This window comes from Saccopteryx leptura, chromosome 2, assembly GCF_036850995.1.
Source record: "Saccopteryx leptura isolate mSacLep1 chromosome 2, mSacLep1_pri_phased_curated, whole genome shotgun sequence".
Lineage (NCBI taxonomy): Eukaryota > Metazoa > Chordata > Mammalia > Chiroptera > Emballonuridae > Saccopteryx > Saccopteryx leptura.
The window spans coordinates 183,153,499-183,176,790 of NC_089504.1; the positions used below are offsets into that span (position 1 = coordinate 183,153,499).

A 23,292-nucleotide genomic window follows, 5' to 3' on the forward strand; every position below is an offset into this window, starting at 1 on the left:
GGGGTTGCTAGGAGACAGTGATGTGAGGGAAGAAGGAAGGATGTAAGATGTGATCCAGGTGGGGCTGGAAGGGGGGTGGAAGGGAGGGAGGGATTCAGGCAGGTAGAGGGAATGGTGAGGTGGCAGTGGCCCACCCAGGGGTTCTGAAGGGAATGCAGGGTGGATGGTAAGGGGGCTACTGGGATGGTGTGCAATGTGCTGTAGGCACTCCTCAGAGCCTTGTGAGCACGCAGGTCCTTAACAAATGCTTCATGATGCTGTGTCTGTCTAGCGCTAGCCTGCGAAGCTGGTTAGAGTGAACGAATGTGTTTTTGTAATTGTGGAGTCAGAATGTGTGCATGGGTGTGTGAGGAGGGTAACAGAAGAAGAGAGGAAGGCAGAGATGGGAAGAATATAAAATAGTCTCTAGAGGCATAGGGTTTAGGGCATTTTTTATTAAGTGGATACTCAAAGGTGTGCACTCTTGACAGGAGTAATGTCTGTCCTTTGGCCCAAGGAACAGTGATGGCTGCTATAGAGGGTGAAGGTCTGAGTGGTGAAAACCTCCCCTGACTTCTAATGCAGTTTGGTCCTGTACCCTGGGTCCCACCTCCACGACTAAACCCCGAGCAAGCTGACACCAACCCACAGTTTGCTCCCTTCCTCACTGCAGTACTCCTCTAGCCAGACCTCCACCTGAGACAAAGATCCCTCCCTCCTCCTATTCCCACTGGTGGCCAGCACAGCAGGAGGCATAACAGGATAGAGCCTGCCTGGAACCTCCTCCCTCCCTTGCCCCTCCACCAAGGTCTAAGAACCAGGTGTCTAGCCCTTCTTTGCTTTAGTCACACTTCATGGTAAGCACACACACACACACACAATTTTTTTTTTAGCAAGATAGAGGGAGGGACAGACAAGGACAGATAGGAAGGGAGAGAGATGAGAAGCATCAATTCTTCATTGTGGCTCTTTAGCTGTTCATTGATTGCTTTCTCGTATGTTCCTTGACGGGGGGGGGGGGGGGGGGCTACACCCGAGCCAGAGACCCCTTGCTCAAGCCAGCGACCTTGGGCTCAAGCCAGTGACCCTGTGCTCAAACTGGATGAGTCTGTGCTCAAGCCAGCAATCTTGCAGTTTTGAACCTGGATCCTCAGTATCCCAGGCCGACGCTCTATCCATTGCACCACCGCCTGTTCAGGCAACACATTTTATTAGAAGAGTTATACATACCATATAAATATATTTTGGGATATTGGGGAGAGCTCTTATTGCTGTGGGGGAACCTGGAGAGGAAGGACTGGGAAATGGGGAAACTTGGGACCATTGGTTCCCCCATCCCTCACAGAAGGCACAATGCATTATTCTTTCCATGTGAGGACACTGGGAGGGGGGGGTGGCAGGGAGGAACAGGAGATAAGAGTTCAGAAAATCTCAAAAATACAAAAGAAACCTTCACACTTAATACCTAATGGTATGGGCAAAGGCTGGGATGGGCTGCAGATGGCAATGGGGCAGTGAGAGGGACCAAGGAAGCTCAACTGAGAGACCTGAGAGGGCACGGTGTCCATGCTGCTGCCTCAATGCAGGCCCCAACTCAGGGAACTGACTCCAAATAAGAAAGGGTGCCCCAGGGATTGGCTTTGGGGTCCCAGAGACTGGGTGTGTGAGGTGTAGGTGTAGTGGTGGTGGTGGTGGTGGCTTGTGCGGTGGCTGGTGTGTGACAAGAGCAACCAGAGCTAGGAGGGGCTGAGTCTTTCCCCCGAGGGCAGGCCTCCTCCATCCTGGTTCCTCCAAAACCACTTCTGGGGGTAAATTCAGCCACTGCCTTCGTGAGGAAGCCCTGCCTGAACAAAAGAGCTGGGTAGAAGAGGATGAGGTTGGAGAGCTTGGGATAAAAAGAGCATACAGGAGTGGTTCTTAGGAACAGAGTATCATGGAGCCCACTGTGTTGGAAAAGAGTCATGAGACCTAAGTGTGTGTCTGTGTATGACTGTGTGTGTGTGCGCGTGCGTGTTTGTGCTTGTACTAGGGAAAGGTGAGATCACTCAAAGGTGAATGGGTTCTGGGTGCTGAAAAAGAAGTGTCCATCCATGTGGTCCTCCAGGGTATCCTTATCACTCTCAGCTGGGAAGCGCTCCTTACAAATGGGACATTCCTTCCATGGAGGGGTGCCCCCAGTGCTGGCCTCCGACAAGAGACCCACTGCAAAGCCACTGAAGAGAGACAGAGGGGAAAGGAGTCAGTGTGTTCTGTTTTCTTCTTGACTTGCAAACCTCAGGGAGAGGGACGCACGCATTTCTCTGTTTCCGGATTCCCCTGTTCCTAACACAGCATCCTGGTAGTGCTCTCTCCTAGCCTCTTCCACAACAACTTTCTCCCCACAATACTGGAGGCCTTAGTTTCCCGATTCCCTGTGCCCTTCTTCTTTAGTTCCTGCTGGTCCCAGAGTACAGAGCCCTTTCCCCAAACTCCTGCTCTCCTCCCTCCATCTCTGTCTGTCTGCTGCCTAATGAGGTTGAAAATGAGTCTGACATTGTCCTTCATCTTCCTGCTCCAGCCAAGAAGGATGACAGCATCACCCCCCTTCCCTGAGCCCATCTCACATCCAGGCAAAGCTGGGGACTAGATGATAAAATCTCTCTTCCCTCTGCCTTCCCCTCTTGACCTGCAGAAGAAAGGAAGGCAGAGGGGGCACTCTGGTACCTGAATCCCCCAGCCCTGCAGCTTTACCACCCAAAGGGTCTCTCAGGGAAGTCAGGAGAGAGAGACAGCATTTCAGGGGTGGTCAAATGGATCCCAGTCTCCTCTCTGTTCTTGTCCCTGGGGAGCTTGGTCACCTACCTCCCTTCCTCCCCCGATGGAGCCTAGGTACCTACCTGGTGGTTGGGGAAGGGATAGGGGCAGGAGAGAGGGGATGCAGGGCAATTTGGGCTCCACAGAAGATGGTGCTAGAACAACACAGAAGCCAGTTTAAGGCAGGGCCTCTGAGTGCATGTGTATTGATAAGCTGAGGGGAGGGATTACCTAAGACACCTGGGATTTAGACTGGTGAGTAATTTTCTGTGTCATCCACACCTATGTCTCCTTTTCTTGGCTGGGGCAAGAAAGAGTTTGGGGGAAGTGTTGGGGGCTGTTCACCCAGATGCCCCTTCTGTTGGCATTCTCCCACCTCCCTCCTGTCCTCCCCTTTTTGTATTCACCTGGCCATGTCATAGAAGGCACTGCCCAATTCAGGAAGCAGCAGGTTGGCCTCTTCACCCCCACTCTGCACAGCTGCCATCAGGACTGACTTCTCATCTTCAGCCTCCTAGGCACCGAAGAGATAGGTTGGGTTTTAGGGTGGCATCCCAGGATGGGGGAGTAGCACTTTGGGACAGTTAAGGAAAGCTGTCCAGGCCAGGACAGAACGGAGGGCTGTAGTAAGAGTGGGGCAGGAAGGGTGTTTTGAAGGGAGCTGGTGGATAAGCAGAGAATGTGTGGGGGGTAGGGACTGGCAGTAGTGAGGCTTTTGGGTCAGATTGGGTTTTGGGGTGGTGTCCATTGGGTAGCCTTGAAGAGAGGGTGGGCCTGCCTTCTTTTCTCCAAGAAAAACTGAGAGTCCTATATGGCTAAGTCTTCCTACTATGGAGGCTGAGTCATTGGGCTTGGCCCTACCACCCCCTCCCTGCCCCTGTTCCATTCTTCCTCACTGCTCACCGAGTCAGAGCTATTGTCCTCGGCTGGCCCTGAGAGGTGGGGAGCAATGGGAGCTGGCTGGTTGATGACAACTAGGGGAGAGGCCTCTTGGGGTCCAACAGGAGAGGGGCCTGAGTCAGCACGCTCACATAAGCCATATGGTGGGAGCCTCATGTCCTCCGGGGACTCATCCTCTGAGTCTGTCAGAGCAGCTGGGCAGCCTGTAGGCAAGGGAGTGGGCAGAGAAAGAAGGATACACTGTTAGAGGGTTGGATCAGTTCTGAATCCTTTGGATAAAGTATACAGTTAAAAGACAGGGGCCAGAGTCTGGGAAGGAAAAAGGCAAAACAGAAGGCAAAGGAAGTTTCCAGTGAATCACATGAAACTTTCCCCAAGAGGTGTCACAAGATTGGGGGTATACAGACTCAGCCCTGCAGCTGCCTCCTCATCCTCTGTAGCAGCGTCCTCATTCCACTTCTCATCTGCCACCTTCTCAAGGCGGGCCTCCAGCTTTCTCATGTACTCCAGCAGTTCCTGGTGTTGGGAAGGAAAGAGGTGTGAGAGGCTGGGAAGAAGCTAACCTTGCTTCCCTGTACAACCTTCTCCTGCGTTCAAGATGAACTCTGAGCTTCTGAGGATTAGACACCTTCACCAAGGTAGGGCAGCTTAAGGTAGATTCCCATTTACCCAAGGGCCTTCCTTCCCCCTACATCCCTCCCTTCCCCCAGCAATCATCCTGTCCTGTCAAATCAGCTGATAATGTTCCCATTTTTAGCTTCTGGGCCCTCTTAGAGATACCAGTTTCTAAGCTAAGGGATAAGAAGACACAGTTTCTAGCCCTCAAGCCCTCCATTCTGGCAACCAGGGGGCCTGGGTTCTGGGTCCTCACCTGCTTCTCCTCCTGCAACTGCTCCTTTTCCTTTTGGAGCACATGCAGGGCAGACCGCAGCTCGGTCAGCTCTCGCTTACTCTCTGATAACTGCACCTGAGGAAAAGGGCCAAATGCAGTTTGGAGCCTAGAATGTACTTTGGAAAACCTGGGCTCTGGGACCTGGACCCAACAACCCATTAATCACGCCTCTCGGTGCCTTCATTCCTCCCTTGCCTCAACACATACAGGAGAAGCCCCAACACTTTTTCCATGAGCCCCTTTTCTTGGCCACGGGAGATTCAGTCTCTGCCCTCTTGAGTGTGGACCTGGATGACTTGGGCTGGGCTGCAGGAGCAAAGCAGGGATACTCTTTAATCCTCCTGAGTCATCACTACTAGTCCCAGAATGTATGGCCTGAGACCAGAAACATGGCATGTTTCAAACCAATGAGGGCTGGGAGGTGTGCAAGTAAGGGGCTGCCCAACATACAAGCGAGCACCTGGCTCTTTTGAGCTGACACTTAAGACAGAAGGAGGGGTACTGGCCTCAGGAGGACCAGGATTTGGGGGTGCCTCACCAGGCTAGAATCCTTTTCCCGTGCCAGTTCAGTCTTGAGCATATGATTCTGTGTCCTCTCCTCTTGAACTGCCTTTTCTAGCCGAAGTATCTCTGCACTCAGTTTCAGGATCTTGTCCTTCTCTGCCTGGGAGATGGCCAGAGGAAAATGGGAGGGTGAAGGAACAGGGACGCCCCTGGTCCCTCACTGTGACCCTTCCTTTATTTAACCAAGTCTTCTGGGAGCAATTTCCCCTTCTTGCTATCCTCATTCCCTTTAACCTGCGAATGAAGGAAAGGATCTGAAAGCAAGGTGCCTTGATGATCAGTAATGGGTATTAGCACAGGCTCTGTGCCTAGGACGGTAAATGTTTCTGAATGAAGATGGTAACCAAGGAAGGTGCTATGAAGATCAGGGTTGGGACACTCTGTTTAGGGATGGGTCAAGCCTGGATAGTGAAATGTTCCTCCCTCACAGCCCCTCCGCATCCCTAAGTTTTCTGAGGCTCCCATTCCCCCCTTTCTCCTCTTAGGAGATCTGACCACAAAGAGGTGGAGGGACGGGAAGTGAGCCTGTCAGCTCTCCCCATCTCTACCTCCAAATTCTGCAGCATCCCTGCCCGCTCCTTGCTCCACTGGCTTTTTTCCTCCTTCAGATGCAGACTGAGCTCAGCCAGCCTGCCGTTGACTCCAGCCACTTCCAGGCGACTGCGGTGTAGCTCAGCTATGGTGCGGTCCCTGGCACCCGCTGCGCTGGCCAACTCCTCCCCAAGAAGGGTAGCTTTCTGCTGGCTTGAGGCTGCAAGCTCCTGGGCTCCTCGAAGCTGCTCCTTCAGGGACTTCAGCTCAGCCTCAGGAGAAAGGAAGAGATGGAGATCAGGGCTCCAAGTGAGTCTTTGTGAACCAGGAAGGTAGTAAGTAGGCTCTCTCCTGCCCCACTGCATCAGGACTCAGAATAGGGATGTTAGTCTTTAGCCATGTCTTTTTTTTTTTTTTTAATTTTATTTATTCATTTTAGAGAGGAGAGACAGAGAGAGAGAAGGGGGGAGGAGCTGGAAGCATTAACTCCCATATGTGCCTTGACCAGGCAAGTCCAGGGTTTCGAACCAGCGACCTCAGCATTTCCAGGTCGACACTTTATCCACTGCGCCACCACAGGTCAGGCTAGCCATGTCTTTCTCTAGACTTTTCTATAATTAGCCCTTGGAACTTTCTCTACATTTTTTTTTTTTAGCAAGAGAGAGAGAGAGACAGAGACAGAGAAACAGGTAGGGAGAGAGATGAGAAGCATCAACTCATAGTTGTGACACCTTAGTTGTTCATTGTTTGCTTTCTCATATGTGCCTTGACTGGGGGTTCCAGCTGAACCAGTGACCCCTTGCTCAAGCTGGCGACCTTGGGCTCAAGCCAGCAACCATGGGGTCATGTCAATGATCCCACACTCAAGCCGGCGACCTCAGGGTTCTGAACCTGGGTCCTTGGTGTCCCAGGTTGATGCTCTATCCACTGCACCACCGCCTGGTCAGGCTTTCTCTACTTCTTATTGCCTAGGGGCTTCACTCACCACCCGCTGCTGGGCCTGGCTTAGGGTGTCCTTCATCTGGGCCACCTTGTCTTTCAGTCGCTGGGTCTGAGCAACCTGCTCCTCCTGCCAGCATTTGGCTTCCTGAAGCTCCAAATTCAAGTGACGATTCTCCTGTTGTGCCATTTGGAGCTCAGCCTGAAGGAGGTGGAGAGTAGGTAAGGAAAGGAGTATATGTATCTGGGGTAGCTAAGGAGGTGAACCACTGTGATAAGAGAGGTCAAGATTCCACTTCTCAGATTTAACACAAACTCAAGCATTCTGCTCTTGCCAGCCCTTCTTGGGTTCTCAGCTCAAAGCGACTCAATCATGAACATCCAATCTCCAGCTTCCTAAATGCGTTACCCAGTGCCACAGCCCAAGGTCTTACATAAATCTAGGTATCCCGGGTCCCATTTCTGCTTTCCTACTTTTTCTTTTAACCCTTTGAGTAGTACAAATGTTCATGTACATCCTCACTCCAAGGGTTAACAAAATACTCACTACTTTAAGGGTTAAAGCAAACAATCTAAATGTCCTCCAGGCCCCACACACTCAGCATATTCTACCTCCCATTCAACCCTAGTTCTTTCCACTTGTATTTCTGTCCATAGTTCAAACTAATACCCAAGTGACTCAAGCTGGCCCCACTGCTGCCATGCTTGGCTCTGTTCTCTCCCTAGTGGCCCACAGAACACCCTATTGCTTCTCCATCCTGCTTGTTGTTCACGACCATTCTCTCTTTTCTACTATTGCCACAGCCATGTTAGCTCAGGCTCTGGTCATTTCTTGCTTAGACTACTGAAAAACTTCACAACTAGCTCCTTTCCCACAAAACAATCAGATTAATCTTCTCTGAGTACATGCCACCTACTTGAAAATCATCAATGCCTCTCAATGCTTACAGAATAAAGATTAAATTATGCTTTTCTACAATCTTACCAGGGCTTATCTCAAACTCTTCATCCACATATTCAACTGCCCAAAGTGTTCTGAATTGTAAGCCTTTGCTCATGTTTTCCTCTGTTCCTAGGATGGCCTCCCTTCATCTGTCTACTCAAATTCTACCTGTTCTTCACTATTGAGCAAAAGGTTTTCAAATAATCTTCCACAGAAGCCTAGGGTTCTGAGGAAGCCATTCAGAGGCTCTGCAAATATTTGATTTAAACTTCGAATATTTTAAAATATTAAAAATTATGTGAAGAAATGCACAAACTCACGAGTGAAAACCTTGAAGATCACCAATCCACGGACATGTTTCCAGGTTAATACATTTTTGTGCAAAGCTCAGAATAAAGTTTCTATTGTACCTTCTATTGATGTGAAGAGCAAAATGAGATCACAGGTGGATAGTTTAAAAACTGTCACCAATTTGCACCTACTTGTATGTGACTCAAAGTGTTCTCAATATTGTACAACTAAAACAAAATACAGAACTACATTAGCTGCTGAGGCTGACCGAACAGTCATCCACAACCTCCAATTTCAAAGTTTGGTATCCATCAAAATTATCTAATTGCTTTCATTACCTTAAATGTAAATGTTGGGCCTGACCTGTGGTGGTGCAGTGGATAAAGCATCGAACTGGAACGCTGAGGTTGCTGGTTCGAAACCCTGGGCTTGCCTGGTCAAGGCACATATGAGAGTTGATGCTTCCTGCCTCTCTCTCTCTCTCTCTCTCTCTCTCTCGCTCTCTTTCTCTCTAAAATGAATAAATAAAATTAAAATAAAAAAAAATGTAAATGTTATACATTTGAATTTATAAAAAATATAGTAATAAATAGTAATGAAATATTGCTCTTATTTATTCAGTGAGGTTCCACTTAAGATGTAAAACTTTGCCCTGGCTGGTTGGTTCAGCAGTGGAGTGTCAGCCCAGAATGTGGAAGTCCTGGGTTTGATTCCCAATCAGGGCACATAGGAGAAGTGCCTATTTGCTTCTCTACCCTTCCCCCTCTCCTTCCTCTCTGTCTTTCTCTTCCCCTCCCGCAGCGAAGGCTCCTTGGAGCAAGGTTGGCCCAGGTGCTGAGGATGGCTCCATGGCCTAGAATGGCTCTGGCCGCAACAGAGCAATGCCCCAGATGGGCAGAGCATCACCCCTGGTGGGCATGCCGGGTGGATCCCAGTGGGGTGCATGTGGGAGTCTTGTCTGACTGCCTTCCCACTTCTAACTTTGGAAAAAAAAACAAAAACAAAGATGTAAAACTTCATCAGAGGATGGGGCAGAAAGAGCACTGCTGCTAAAAATGTTTAGAAATACTAAGCTAGTTTATATCTCTCTCTTTTATTTTTTAGCGAGAGACAGTGACAGAGAGGGACAGATAGAGACAGACAGGAACAAAGAGAGATGAGAAGCATCAATCATCAGTTTTTCATTGCGGCACCTTAGTTGTTCATTGATTGCTTTCTCATATGTGCCTTGACCAGTGCAGGGGCTATAGCAGAGAGAGTAACCACTTGCTCAAGCCAGTGGCCTTGGGCTTCAAGCTGGTGACCTTTGGGCTCAGGCCAGTGACCATGGGGTCCTGTGTATGATCTCACGCTCAAGCCAGCAACCCTATATTCAAATCATATGAGCCTATGCTCAAGCCAGTGACCTCAAAGTTTCAAACCTGAGTCCTCAGAATCCCAGGCGAATGCTCTATCCACTGCGCCACTATCTGGTCAGACTCTGCCCCTCTTTTATTATTTTTTCTGAGTTTTTTTTTTTTTTTGACAGAGACAGAGAGGGACAGACAGGAAGAGAGATGAGGAGCATCAATTCTTTGTTGTGACACCTTAGTTGTTCATTGACTGCATTCCCATATGTGCCCTGACAGGGGGTTGCTACAGCAGAGCGAGTGACCCCTTGCTCAAGTCAGTGACCTTGGGCTTCAAGCCAGCGACCTTTGGGCTCAATCCAGCAACCACGGGGTCATGTCCATGATCTCACGTTCAAGCCAGCTACCCCACACTCAAGCCAGATGAGCCCGCACTCAAGCAACCTCAGGGTTTCGAACCTGGGTCTTCGTGTTCCAGTCAGATGCATATCCACTGTGCCACCACCTGGTCAGGCCTATGCCCCTCTTTTAAAAGTCCCTGCTAATGTCTCTAACAAGATGTGCTCACATTCACCTCTGTGGAGCATCAGAACACTTTATCACACTTTTCTGTTGATACTTACATTCCCCCTTGACTAATCCTGATTTATGTATATGACTTAGTTCCCTAGGAGCGTGTACGTGATGTTTCTTTACATTTTTATCCCCTTTAGTGCCCATCACTCAGAAGGCACTCAATAAACACCGGAACAATTGAGAAGGCAAACCAACCCTGAGTGAGCCCTTACCTCGCTTTGCTCCTTGTCTGCTTGCACTTCCTTTAGCTGCCCAAGGAGCTTTTCTTGTTCTCGAGTCAGGGCCTTCACTGTGTCTCTAACCCTATGAATTGGGGGACAGAATATCAGATAACTGACCGCTCACCAGAGAAGAAATGAAGTACTCAAACTTCTGTCCTGAGCTCTTTTACTGGTGCCTAGAAGGTTCAGACCCCCACTTTTCTCTGGCACACTCCAATTCCCAAACCGAGTTCTAAGCCCCAAGTACCCAACATTCCTGATTCCGGAGGACAATCTAGATATAAAGTTTTTCTTTTCTTTTTATATATCATTTTAAGAAATGATCTGTTGATGGCTCCTTGGTTTTGTGTTAGTCAGGAGACCAGAATCCAGTCTTTTCTAGACAAGGGACAGCCATTGTTGATTATAAACTTTTGGTCTAGATTAGAAGTTGGCAGACTTTTCCTGTAAAAGGCTCAATAGTAAATATTTTAGGCTTTGTAGACCATGTGGTTTCTATGGCAACTACTCAACTCTGTCATTGTCCTGAGGAGTCAGCCATAGATAAGAAGTAAATAAATGAGCATGGCTATTCCAATAAAATTTTATTTAAGAACAACATTTTAGTTTCACCTATTTTTCACATATCAAAAATATTTCAACTATTAAAAACTATCAAAACTTAATTTATTTATGGCAGAGAGAGAGAGAGAGAGAGAAGGACAGACAGGGAAAGACAGTCAGGAAGGGAAAGAGATGAGAAGCATCAATTCTTCCCTGCAGCACCTTAGTTGTTCATTAATTACTTTCTCATATGTACCTTGACTGGGGGCTACAGCAGAGCGAGTGACCCCTTGTTTAAGCCAGCGACCTTTGGGCTTAAGCCAGTGACATAGGGTCATGTCTATGATCCCATGCTCAAACCAGTGACCCTGTGTTCAAGCTGGTGAGTCTGCGCTCAAGCTCATGACCTTGGGGTTTTGAATCGGGGTCTTCTTGTGTACCAGTCTAATGCTCTATTCACTGTGCCACTCCCTGGCCAGGCTGATCCCTCCTTTTCTATTCCATGATTTAGAACCTAGACATTTAGTATCTCCCTAGGGCAAGATTAACATGTCCTGGACTAAAGAGCCTCAGGGATCAACTCACTTTTTATTCTGGGCCTTGGACAGAATGCATTTTTCCTTTAGAGTTTTAAAAAGATAACAGCCAGGTCCTGGCCAGATGGTTCAGTGGATAGAGCATCATCCCAGTGCGCCGAGGTCGTGGGTTAGATCTCCTGATCAGGGCACATACTAGAAGCAACTAATGAGTGTACAACTAGAGTGGGTGCTTCTCTCTCTCTCCCCCCACTTCCTCTCTCTCTCTCTCTCTCTCTCTCTTGTTAGAGAGAGAGAGACACACACACACACACACACACACACACACACACACACACACACAGAGATGGGAAGGGAGAGAGATGAGAGCATCAATTCTTTGTTGCAGTGCCTTAGTTGTTCATTGATTGCTTTCTCATATGTGCCTTGACCAGGGGGCTTCAGCTGAGCCAGTAACCCCTTGCTCAAGCCAGAGACCTTTGGCCTCCAGCCAGCGACCATGGGTCATGTCTATGATTCCACGCTCAAGCTGTATAAGCCTGTGCTTAAGCCAGCGACCCTGGTGTTTCGAATCTAGGTCCTCAGCATCCCAGGCCAATGCTCTTATCCACTGCTCCACCACCTGGTCAGGCTGTCTCTCTTTCAAATCAATGAAAAAAAATAAAATCAAAGCTACCATTTACTGAATGAAAGAAACTTAATTACATCATTTGATGGAAGAAATAACTAGAGTATTTCTCTTGGTGAAAATCTGAAGAACAAGCAGGGGAAGAGGTCAATATTTGTGTTATTTGATAGAAATAATAGTTGTCTGGTAGAAGAAAGAAATTTATTTAGTGTGGCTCTAGAGGTCTAAACTAGGACCAAAGGGTGAAGGGTACAGTTTGGCAGAGATTGGATCAACACAGAGATACAAAAATGACAGACATCTGACAGTGAAAGAGGCTGCCTCTCAAGTAATGATCTTCTCCTCCATACCCTGTTAAATACCTTACATTCCTCCCAATGGTAAAAGTTTACAATTTATACTTTTTTTTCAGGAGAGAGTCCATAAAATTCATAGACCATTCATTCTAACATTTCCTAACAGTGAGAACAAAGTCATTTTATTCTTTGCTGTGGTAAAATCTGAAATCTTATCTTTTCTTATCTTGTATTGACTGTTCTATCCATTCTTTTTTTCAAATCCTCTACTCCTAGCTCCTGCTTAGCCTTTGCTACACAATAAATAGTAACTACAATTACTTCTGAAGGTGAGGAATACAGAATAAGTTAGGAAAGATGGAAGATAGTAAAGCAGTAAAAGATAATCTCAGTAATTGAAATACCCTAAGTGAGGTTGAGAAAGAAAAGGGAAACCATCTGAGACAGAGAGCAGGACTGCCTGCTTGAAACAGGAGGCTGGATTTCCAGGGGCACAGGAAAAATGACAGGAAGCAATGGGGTAGAGGAGGACTCTCACCTGTCCAGCTCCACCTCCTTTGTAAGCACTTTCTCACTGATGGTCTGGATGTCATTTTCCAGTTCCAGGATGTGTGTCACATGGTCTCCCTGTTGCTGGCTCAACATGTCCCTCTCTTCTGTGAGTTCCCCATAGGACTGGGAAAGCTCCTGGAATTAAGGTTCCCCAGAAGAGAAAAGTTGAAACTCATCTCAAAGAGTGGAGCAAAGGCTTAGGAGCATACCAAAGTTTGTTCCCACCCATCTTCCCAGTAATCTTCCTTGAATCAGAAACTGTAAGGGAAAATTCCCTTACCAGTGAATATAGCTACTTCCACTCTGCCTCAGCATTCCGGTGTTCAGAGAACCAGTCTTTTACAAATCTGGATGTGTCTCCCATCATATCAAGAATCCCACTTGTTACACCTTTTACCTATTTGATGCCAGAACCATCTTGAAAGCCCACTAACATCTCCTCTTCACCAGCTTCCGATTTTGGACCTTGGGTAAGCATCTGGGCCCTGTTCTGCCCCCGGCCCAAATCCCACCTTGTACTGTTCTGCCAGCTCCGCGTGCTCCTGCCTGGCAGTTGCCAGAGCCATCTCAATCTCCTGTACTCGGCTCCTCAGCTCTGTGACCTGCCCCTCCAGCTGCAGCTTCAGTTGCATCAGGTCATTCCTCTCTTGCTGGCTTTCATCCAGCTGGTTCTACAGGGGGCAGGATAAGAAGGGGGTGTGCTTGTGAAGCACCCATTCCAAGGTCCCATCCCCATCACTCTGCAGATGCATTTCAGGATTGGGAAGTCACAGCATCACAGAATACAAAGAGGTTTGTGTGCTATTGAATCCTGTACACCAGCCACCAGACACACCAGGTCCCGGCACTCTTCATTTTATTTATTTACTTATTTTTCCATTGATTTGAGGGGGGGGGAGGACGAGAGAGAGAAAGAGAGAGAGAGAGAGAAAGAGAGAGAGAGAGAGGGAGGGGAAGGAGGGGAAGAGAGAGAAGAGGAGGAGAGAGGAAGGAGGGGAGAGAGAGAGAGGAAGTGAGAGAGAGAGGGAGTGAGAGAGACAAAAAGAGAAGCATCAACTTGTTTCATTTAGCTGTGTACTCATTGGTTGCTTCTAGTATGTGCTCTGACCAGGGATCAAACCCGCGATCTTGGTGTGCCAGATAATGCTCCATCACTGAGCCACCCAGCCAGGACCAGCTCCTGGCACTCTTAACTGCCCACCCTTCTTTTACTTTTTCCCACCTGAGGGTTGGACCCTCCTTGGCTCAGCCATGGCAGGAATCCCTCAGCTGGTAGAAGTCTTTGTAAATCCACACAGACAAGAGATGGGTTTCCCTAATTTTAACCTACTGATTCAGCAGTCAGACACTAGGTTTAAATCTCCAATACAATTTTTATGAGCTATGTGACTCTGAACAAATGACTTAACTTCTCTGAAATCTGTGTCCTCATTTGTAAAGTGATTCCTTAGCCTGGGTTGTTTCAAGATAATTGTAATGAGAGTGATGAATGTTAAAACAGAATATGGTCTAGGAGCTTACTCATCTCTGACTAATGTTAAGATATAAACATCTTTTTCCTATTCTTTTGTCGACTCCATGTGTTCACAGGGTTCTAGAGGGCTGGTGTTTATCAAAACCAAAGACAAACTATTCAGTTTACCTCTTCTGAGCCTTCCTCAGGCCTGTCCTCTTATCTGGGGAGTGTACTTCCTTCCCACCTAGCTGGTCTTCACCTTTCTTCAGGAAGTCTTCCTTGCTAACATCTGCTTCTACTTCCTAACTCTTCTCTATTTGGTCCAATAGAAAAATAATATGAGCCACATATATGACTTAAAATTTTCTAGTAGATATTTTAAAAAGTACTAAAAAGAAGCAGGTGAAATATTTTTTTTTAGATTTTATTTATTCATTTTTAGAGAGAGAACAGAGAGATAGAGAAAGGGAGAGAGAAGGGGGTAGGAGCAGGAAGCATTAACTCCCATATGTGCCTTGACCAGGCAAGCCCAGGGTTTCAAACCGGCAACCTCAGCATTCCAGGGTCAACGCTTTATCCACTGTGCCACCACAGGTCAAGCCACAGGTGAAATAATTTTAACAATATTTTATCTAACTCAGTCTATTAAAAATATATGTATATTTTTGACAGAGACAGAAAGAGAGTCAGAGAGAGGGACAGATAGGGATAGACAGACAGAAAGGGAAAGATATGAGAAGCATCAATTCTACGTTGAAGCTCCTTAGTTGTTCGGTGATTGCTTTCTCATATGTGCCTTGACTGGGGGGGGGGGGTGTACAGCGGAGCGAGTGACCCCTTGCTCAAGCAGGTGACCTTGGGCTCAAGCCAGCAACCTTGGGTTTCAAGCCAGCGACCATGGGGTCATGTCTATGATCCCATGCTAAAGCCAGCGACCCCTTGCTCAAGCTAGTGAGCCCGCACTCAAGCCGGCAACCTCGGCATTTCGAACCTGGGTCCTCTGCTTCCCAGTCCAATGCTCTATCCACTGTGCCACCACCTGGTCAGGCTCAGTCTATCCAAAATATTATTTCAACATCTAATCAAAATAAAATAGCATGCAGATTTTTTTTTTAATAGTAGGTCTTCAAAATCCAGAAAGTGTTTTACCCATACAGTACATTTCAATTTGGAATAGTCAAGTTTCAAGTATTAAAGAGGCACATGTGGATAGTGCCTCTGGTATTGGATGGAGCAGGTCTGGGGTCCTGAATATCTGTTCTTACTCCTCACCTGTCCTGGAAGTGGGTCTCATCTGCCCCTTCCTCTTGTCATTCATTCCCTGGAGTGGCCTCCCTTAACTCTTTGCATTTTCTTCTAGGGCCTAGAGCAGGATGTAGCACTTAAAAGAAGGAACACTCATAGAGTTCTTGTGAAATCTTGAGTAATGGTGGCTTGCTTTCCTGCCCGACATGTTCATGTCTATGTTACATTGAGACTTTCTTGAAGATAAGACTTTTGTATAACTCCCAGTGAGGTCTTCAGTTGAAGCTACAGCTGAGGGGAGGGTGAGTGGGAAAAGGCCTCTTGCCATGCTGTCCACTGACTCCCATGCAACTCCATGCTCTGTTGCTCTGTTCTTACCTGCAACACAGTTGCTTTGGGGACAACTAGCAGGATATCAGAGCCGCCATCAGTCTCCTCAACAGTCACCAGTTCATCCATGGGCCTTGGCTCTCGGAACTGGAAAGCAGGGCTCTGCCCACACACCCGACCCTGGCGATTCACATATCGAAACTGGTAGAGCTGGGCTCCTGGCTTGGGCAGGTAGCTGGCTGTGGGAAGAAGAATGGACCCAGGACCCCAGTATGACCCCAGGCCCTCCATGCTCAGCAGGTACCTTTGTTGTATTTTATTAGTCACTGTCTTTGGCTCTGGCCCCTGCTCTTTGTTCCATGTTTTCTCTCCTCTCCACCTCCCACAGGCTATTTCTGTTCCTGGGGATACTCTTCTCCCTCCTTTCTGCCTAGTCCTTTCCTTCCTCTGTTTCTTAAACCTACCTTCCTTAATAATAATAATAATAATGCTAGTTACTCTTTATTGACTGCTCACCATGTACCAGTCACTGTTGCTCATCATGTACCAGTTACTGTGCTAACAGTTTTCTCTATATCATTTAAAATCCTCTCAGTGTCCCTTTAAACCAAGCATCCCTTTTAGTAGATGTAGCTTATTTTAATGTTAACATAATAGACACAGAGAGGTTAAATAATTTGCCCAGTGTCAAACAGCTTATAAGTATTAGAGTTGATTTGAACCCAGGCCTTTCAGAATCAAATGACCACCTTCTTCTTAACATATGATAGCACCTTTACCTCTTCCCTACCCCTAGTTCCTACTTCTTTCAATAGGAGGTGGGGTTAGTTGTACTCTATAGATCCTTCCGTCTATAGTCAGGGGTCCCCAAACTTTTTACACAGAGGGCCAGTTCACTGTCCCTCAGACTGTTGGAGAGCCGGACTATAAAAAAAAAAAAACTATGAACAAATCCCTATGCACACTGCACATATCTTATTTTAAAGTAAAAAAACAAAACAGGAACAAATACAATATTTAAAATAAAGAACAAGTAAATTTAAATCAACAAACTGACCAATATTTCAATGGGAACTATGCTCCTCTCACTGACCACCAATGAAAGAGGTGCCCCTTCTGGAAGTGCGGCGGGGGCCGGATAAATGGCCTCAGGGGGCCACATGTGGCCCGTGGGCTGTAGTTTGGGGATCCCTGCTATAAGTCGTAAGTCATCAATTCTGAGATAATCCCATGTCAGCTGAGTCTGTTGGATATTTTCTTTCTTTATTTTTTAAAAAGATTTTTATTTATTGATTTTAGAGAGAGGAGGAGGGGAAGGGAGGAGGAGCAGGAAGCATCAACTCATAGTAGCTGGCTCTCATATGTGCCTTGACTGGGCAATCACAGGGTTTTGTTTTGTTGTTGGTTTGTTTTTTTTTTAATGTGCCTTGACCGTGGGCCTTCAGCAGACCAAGTAACCCCTTGCTCGAGCCAGCAACATTGGGCTCAAGCTGGTGAGCTTTTGCTCAAACCAGATGAGCCCTCGCTCAAGCTGGCGACCTTGGGGTCTCGAACCTGGGTCTTCCGCATCCCAGTCCGATGCTCTATCCACTGTGCCACCGCCTGGTCAGGCAATCCCAGGGTTTTGAACCAGTGACCTCAGCGTTCCAGGTTGACACTTTATACGCTACACCACAACAGGTCAGGCAATATATATTTCTTATTTAATTTATTTGCACTTATTTTTTCTTGTTCTCTGTGCCTTTCATGTTTCTGAGCCCACTTCCTTTTTCCAAACCTTAACCCCTCCCTCCTGGTTCTCCATCTTCCCTTGTACCTTGGAACTGGACACTGGCATGAATGGGGGAGCCGTCAGTTGCACTTTCAGGCACTGAAGACCATACAAATGTGTGGTAATCCCGAACACAGGCAGCCTCTACCTGTGAAAGTCCAAGGTGAGAGAGGACTAGGGTGATGGAACTACCAGCTATAGGTGGTAGAAAGGGCTGAGGGATTAAATGGGAGGAAAAGATGGTGTTACAGTGGCAAGGATGAGAGACAGGGAAAGTGGGGGACACTAATGTGTCAAAAGACAGCAAGGCTAAATGGGGAGATGAGCATTGCTTATATAGATAGATGGCCTCTGTCATCTGTGACATCTTTTCCCCTTCTTCTCTGTCAATATGAGGTTGAGAATCCAAAAATCTAGTCATTTTCCCTATTCCAACCAGCCTATAAACCTGAGCCATAAAGGTTTCCAGGTGTACCTTGAAGATGCCAATCCAGTCACTGGCACTGGGCACAGTGCCTGGGGGAAGGGTGTAGTGACATTCCACTTTGGTGTTGGGGATGTAGGTCCGGGCCACATTTAAAAAGTTGACTCCACCCCGAGATGGTGCCCGGCTTAGTGATGATTCTTCCATTCTTCCCTTGAGATATGTGCCCCCTATGAAACAAAAGGTTAATATCCTAAAGTTTCTCCATTCCCTTTTCCCCTCTCAGTTCCATCCGTTTCCAGCCATAGCCCCTGTCACTGTACCTGGAGATGAAGTCATATTTAGTATTCAGTTCCTGAGGATTATAGGACCCTTTTAGAGATGTTACTCTTAGCCTGCAGGACACAAGTCTGGCTGGCCTTCCATGTCAATCCTAATCCTGTCTCACATCACACCCACTCTAAGTCATAAACTCTGCTTAGAGTTAAGATCTAATTTGTGCTCCCTTTTCACAGCTCCGCTGACCAAGTCTCAGTATCCCAGGCTCTGCCCTCCTTAGTCCCTCCTTTCATGCCTCTTAACATCCTTGAGCATTTCAAATTCTTCAGTTTCCATGTCCAGACCCCATCCCTCACATCTCCTGGCTCTTGAATTAAAAATCCAGCTGAGGTGTGGGGCACCCTCATTCTGAGCAGGTCTACTTGTGCACTCCTGAGCTTGCCGACCCAACTGTATAGCAGAAGGACTATAACATCTGAAAATAGCAACTAACCTCTGAAAGTAATAATTGCGATCTCAGAGCTAAAATATAGCATGGGGGCCCTGGCCGGTTAGCTCAATGGCAGAGCGTTGGCCTGGAGTGCGGGAGTCCTGGGTTTGACTCCCGGCCAGGGCACACAGGAGAAGTGCCCATCTGCTTCTCTACCCCTCCCCCTCTCCTTCCTCTCTGTCTCTCTCTTCCCCTCCCGGAGCCGAGGCTCTATTGGAGCAAAGTTTGCCCAGGTGCTGAGGATGGCTCTGTGGCCTCTGCCTCAGGTGCTAGAATGGCTCTGATTGCGGCAGAGCATCGCGCCCTGGTGGGCATGCTGGGTGGATCCCGGTCGGGCACATGCGGGAGTCTGTCTGACTGCCTCCCATTTCCAACTTCAGAAAAATACAAAATAAATAAATAAATAAATAAATATAAAATATAGCGTGGGGTTGGAAAACAGTTCAATCCTTAGGCTCCTGAGCTCTTATTCTCGCCCCCTCTCTGAACTGTCTAACCCCATTAAAACAAACAAAACAAACCAAAACAGCTTCCACTCTCATCTAAGAGACAGGAAAGGGAGGATATAAGGAAAGGCAGGTTCTGTCCTCAACTTCATTATTTCAGGAAGTCAAGAATTCTGGAGGAGGCTGCTACAAGGGTGGAGTGAAACACTCAGCAGGAACGTGGTGGTGTGGGGAGGTGGAACGTGGGGGCCTGGAGCCAGGAAAGCCCCACCCCTGGACAGGGGACAGATTGGAAGGTGGAAAGTAAGGAGCCCTGAGAAGGGAATATTTATATAAATATAATGTTGAGAGAAGGAAGAGATAGTTCAAAAAGAACCTAACATTCTTTTCTTCTGGTCTTGCTTGAAGCAGGATTAGAAACCTACTGGTTTGACTATATGTAACCTAACCCCAGTATTTCCCTTCCCATTTTCTCTCTGCTCCCCTTGGCCTCAATTCTAAGTGCTGAATTCCTCCATCTGCTTGGATTAGTAGCTGGAAGCACACTATAGGAGGAAATTGAGAGAAGTTAGGTGGGGAGAGTTAATTGGAATGGGGCTGGGGTGAGGAAAGATAGTAACAATCAAGAGAACTCCCAAGGCCAGGGCTGTGAGATGGCCATCCTCCTCCCTCCTCTCTAACCCAGTAATCATCCTGTGTCAGCCCCAGCTGACTGTGTCCGGTGAGCCACAGCCACTAATCATGTACACGCCCCCAAACATCACGAACCCACACCAGACTGAAGAAAGGGGGGGGGGAGCAAGAACTTTAAAAGAAGACAGATGCTCAGTATACATGGAAATGTAAGCCAGCTCAACAAAAAGGAGCAAGTTTTGCTTCCAAACTAGACTGAAATGGGGAAAAGAGGTTTCTTTGAATTTTCATCTCTCTTAAAAATCTCTAGTTAAAACTAGTTCATGTATTCTCCAAATACAGTTCTCTGGCTTTCTTAAGAAGGGATAAGTTATTCCAAAAATCTAAGCCTGGGAAATCTCAAATACTCGCCACAAATAAAATCCTTAACAGCTGGAAACATTCCTCAGGCCTGAAAGAGAGCTCTGGGCATCCAAGGTATATGTGTGTAGCCAGATTGAGGTGTTCCTATGGTGGGGTACCGTCACCCCACTCTGCAGGGGCCTAGGTTTCCTTGACATTGTACACCTTGTAAGGTTTTCTCCCCAATGAGTCACATAGTAAAGGCCTTTGGATTGGTGAAGGGTGGAGGGGTAAAGGGAAGGTTTCTGAGGGCCAGGTCTTGCATAGGGGAGAATAAGAAAAGATTTCAGCCTCCCCCAACCCCTTTAAGCGTCCCAAGCTTTTAAAAGAAGAACGGAGAGGAAGGTGAGAACAGTGACGGGGGCATCCCTTTGATTGGGGCTGCCTTGAGACCAAGCACTCCCAAAACAGTGGGGTGGCTTCTCCAGAACGGAAAGTATTAAAACCCAAACGCTCCTGCATCCCCCTTCTACAGTCCCCTCAGCTTATCCTTTCACAAACCGGAGAGTGGAGTGACTCCCCATAAGGTCGCCCCCAAATTAGGCCAAGTTTCTTACCCTACAGACGTATCAGCTGTTCCCTCACCTTTCACCAACGACAAAAACAGCACTCCGACTCAGAGAGGGGCGGGAGAAGAGCGGGCGCGAGGACTTCTGGGGTTTGTGGATCCCCCACAGCCTTTTACTGGCGAGCCAATTTGGATCGGGGACTACACATCCCAGGAGGCCATGCGCAAGGAGGGCGGAGAAGAGGGCGCTCGTGGCGGCGGCCTCACCATTGCATTCTGGGAAGCATAGTTTTCGCTTCCATGACAGCAAACGAGGGTATGTGCATCAGAGGACTTCATAGCCCATGATTCCTTACGAGGGGCAGGCTGTATTAGTGGTGACTGGTGGTTTGTCAAGTGCGTGGTAGGGGGTTAGGGAGTTGTTACTGCTCTAACGTCTGCTTTGTAGTAATTTACAGTGGGCCGAACAAGTTCAGATGTACTCTCTTGTTTACTTTTAACAACAAGCTGTGAGATAGTATTGCTTTCATACGTTACAAAGGAAGAAACTAAACCTCGGAGCGGTTAAGGAACCGGTCTAAAATATCAAAGTTATGTGATAGCATTGCTAGGCTCTATAAGGGCAGCCTCCTTGCCACTACGTCACAGCTACCTGCCATTTAAGGGATGGGAAACTAATAGCTATGCTAGCAGTTTCTTTTTTGTTTTAACCTCAGGGACAACCCCTGTAAAAACTACGTGATGTGCACCACTATATTTTTCCAACTTGGTTTCAGTGACGGGCCTACCAATGCTCACACTCCTGGACTGGGCTCCCCTCGAGTGACCTCTACGGCCTGAGGTGGTGGAATTAGGGATGGTGTGGGAGAGGGAAGGTGAAGTAGAAGAATGAAGTTGGAAGGGGAGCCTGGTGTCATTCAGGACTGGTCACAACTCAAGCCCCTTACAGGGGCCAGTTTGCCCCAGCCTTTTAACTGTCTTAATTAGGATAACAAAACATGTTGTTGCTCCTATTTTCATTTGGGAAAGTTGAAAAATTCACACTCTTCTCCTCAAGTTATGTCAAAGACTTGGAGATCTTGTCCCTTTTCCCCTGCCTGGACTCTCCCAAGTAGTCGGAAGGCATTCTAAATGACCTCGCTCCCTGTTTCCGTATTAGGGTATCACAGTCTAAGGATTGATTTGCTCATTCTGGGTGGCTGCTTTTGCCAAGTTTTTTGTTGTTTGGGTTTTTTTGGTAGTATTTTGCTTTTATGACTGAATAGGGTGTCTGGTGCCTGCCTTTGGGTGCCTTTCACCCGAAGATCTCCAAGCACTTACCTAACTATAAGTCACTGGGCTTCACAAACATTAAGGAGATACATCTGTGTAATTAGTCAGGATTTATGAATTGCAAGCTACTGGATGAGCTCAAGGTCCTGGAGTAAGTTAAGAGTGAGGCCAAAAACAAAACAAAACAAAACAAAACAAAACAAAACAAGAGGTATGCAAAAAGAGAGAGAAAGAGAGAGGCCTTCTCAGGGACTAAAGTCTCAAGTGTTCTTGGTTTACATTTTATATCCAGAATAAATGCTTGAAAGAAAACTCAGTCTCAGCTGGAGCTAAAAATAATAACTTCCATTTTAGGGTACTTGCAATGTTTTCATGCTAAGAGGTTTTCTTTTTTCTTTTTTATTAGGGAGAGAAAGAGAGAGGGAGACAGACAGGGACAGACAGGAAGGGAGAGAGATGAGAAGCATCAATTCTTTGTTGCAGCCCCTTAGTTGTTAATTGATTGCTCTCTCATATGTGCCTTGAGGGAGGGGGGGCTCCGGCTGAGCCAGTGACTCCTTGCTTAAGCCAGCAGCAACCCTGAGCTCAAGCCAGCGACCATGGGGTCATGTTCATGATCCCATGCTCAAGCCAGTGACCCTATGCTCAAGCCAGCAACCTTGGAGTTTCGAACCTGGGTCCTTTGCCTCCCAGGCTGATGCTCTATCTACTGCGCCACTACTTGGTTAGGCTGAAAAGATCAAGTTTGAAAGATAAATGTAAGCCAGAGTGTGGAGAATCTTGAATGCCAGGTGAGGCAGAGCCTGCTATGTGGTTATCAGAATCTCTTGCCTTCTTTTTCTTTTTTCTTTTTTTTACAGGGACAGAGAGAGAGAGTCAGAGAGAGGGATAGATAGGGACAGACAGACAGGAATGGAGAGAGATGAGAAGCATCAATCATCAGTTTTTTGTTGCGACACCTTAGTTGTTCATTGATTGCTTTCTCATATGTGCCTTGACCACGGGCCTTCGGCAGACCAAGTAACCCCTTGCTTGAGCCAGCAACCTTGAGTCCAAGCTGGTGAGCTTTTTGCTCAAGCCAGATGAGCCCACGCTCAAGCTGGCGACCTCGGGGTTTCAAACCTGGATCCTCCGCATCCTAGTCTGACGCTCTATCCACTGCTCCACGCCTGGTCAGGCTGCCTTCTTTTTCTTAGACACATAACTGGACCACATTTTTCAGTTTCCCTTTAAGTAATTTATTTTACTTCCAGGCATGGCCCATGAAAACCTCTCAAGGGAGGTCTTTCATATTCTTTCTTTTCTGGCTTGATGCATATAACCTTAAAAACAGTGATCTTGAAGGCCAAATGTTAAAGATGGTGGGAACACAGGTTAGAAGGAACCTATCTCCCTTAATCACCACTTGATACAGAACTACCTGCTAGTCATGAACATGCATTTTGGACTTCATTTGACCAATAAAGCAATTTCTATTTGTGATACCACTAGAATTTTGGGCTT

The 23,292-nt window shown here is 47.2% G+C and overlaps 1 protein-coding gene across 2 annotated transcripts; it reads right to left on the minus strand.

Annotated features, from left to right (window-relative positions):
- Nucleotides 1–1,172: 1,172 nt before the first annotated feature.
- Nucleotides 1,173–20,615, minus strand: CALCOCO1 (calcium binding and coiled-coil domain 1). Of its 2 annotated transcripts, none has more exons than XM_066369651.1 (15): nt 20,567–20,615; nt 17,811–17,989; nt 17,381–17,483; nt 15,613–15,803; nt 13,046–13,204; nt 12,520–12,668; nt 9,970–10,060; nt 6,645–6,800; nt 5,677–5,931; nt 5,103–5,228; nt 4,544–4,633; nt 4,080–4,188; nt 3,676–3,875; nt 3,180–3,286; nt 1,173–2,192 (listed from the first exon to the last, which is right to left on the minus strand). In XM_066369651.1, exons 2-15 carry the CDS (start codon nt 17,964–17,966, stop codon nt 2,021–2,023), a joined length of 2,064 nt encoding a protein of 687 aa, XP_066225748.1. In that variant the 5' UTR covers nt 17,967–17,989; nt 20,567–20,615; the 3' UTR covers nt 1,173–2,020. The 2 variants fall into 2 exon arrangements, with proteins under 2 accessions (XP_066225748.1, XP_066225747.1); XM_066369650.1 differs by having other exon boundaries at nt 4,544–4,639.
- Nucleotides 20,616–23,292: the final 2,677 nt, after the last annotated feature.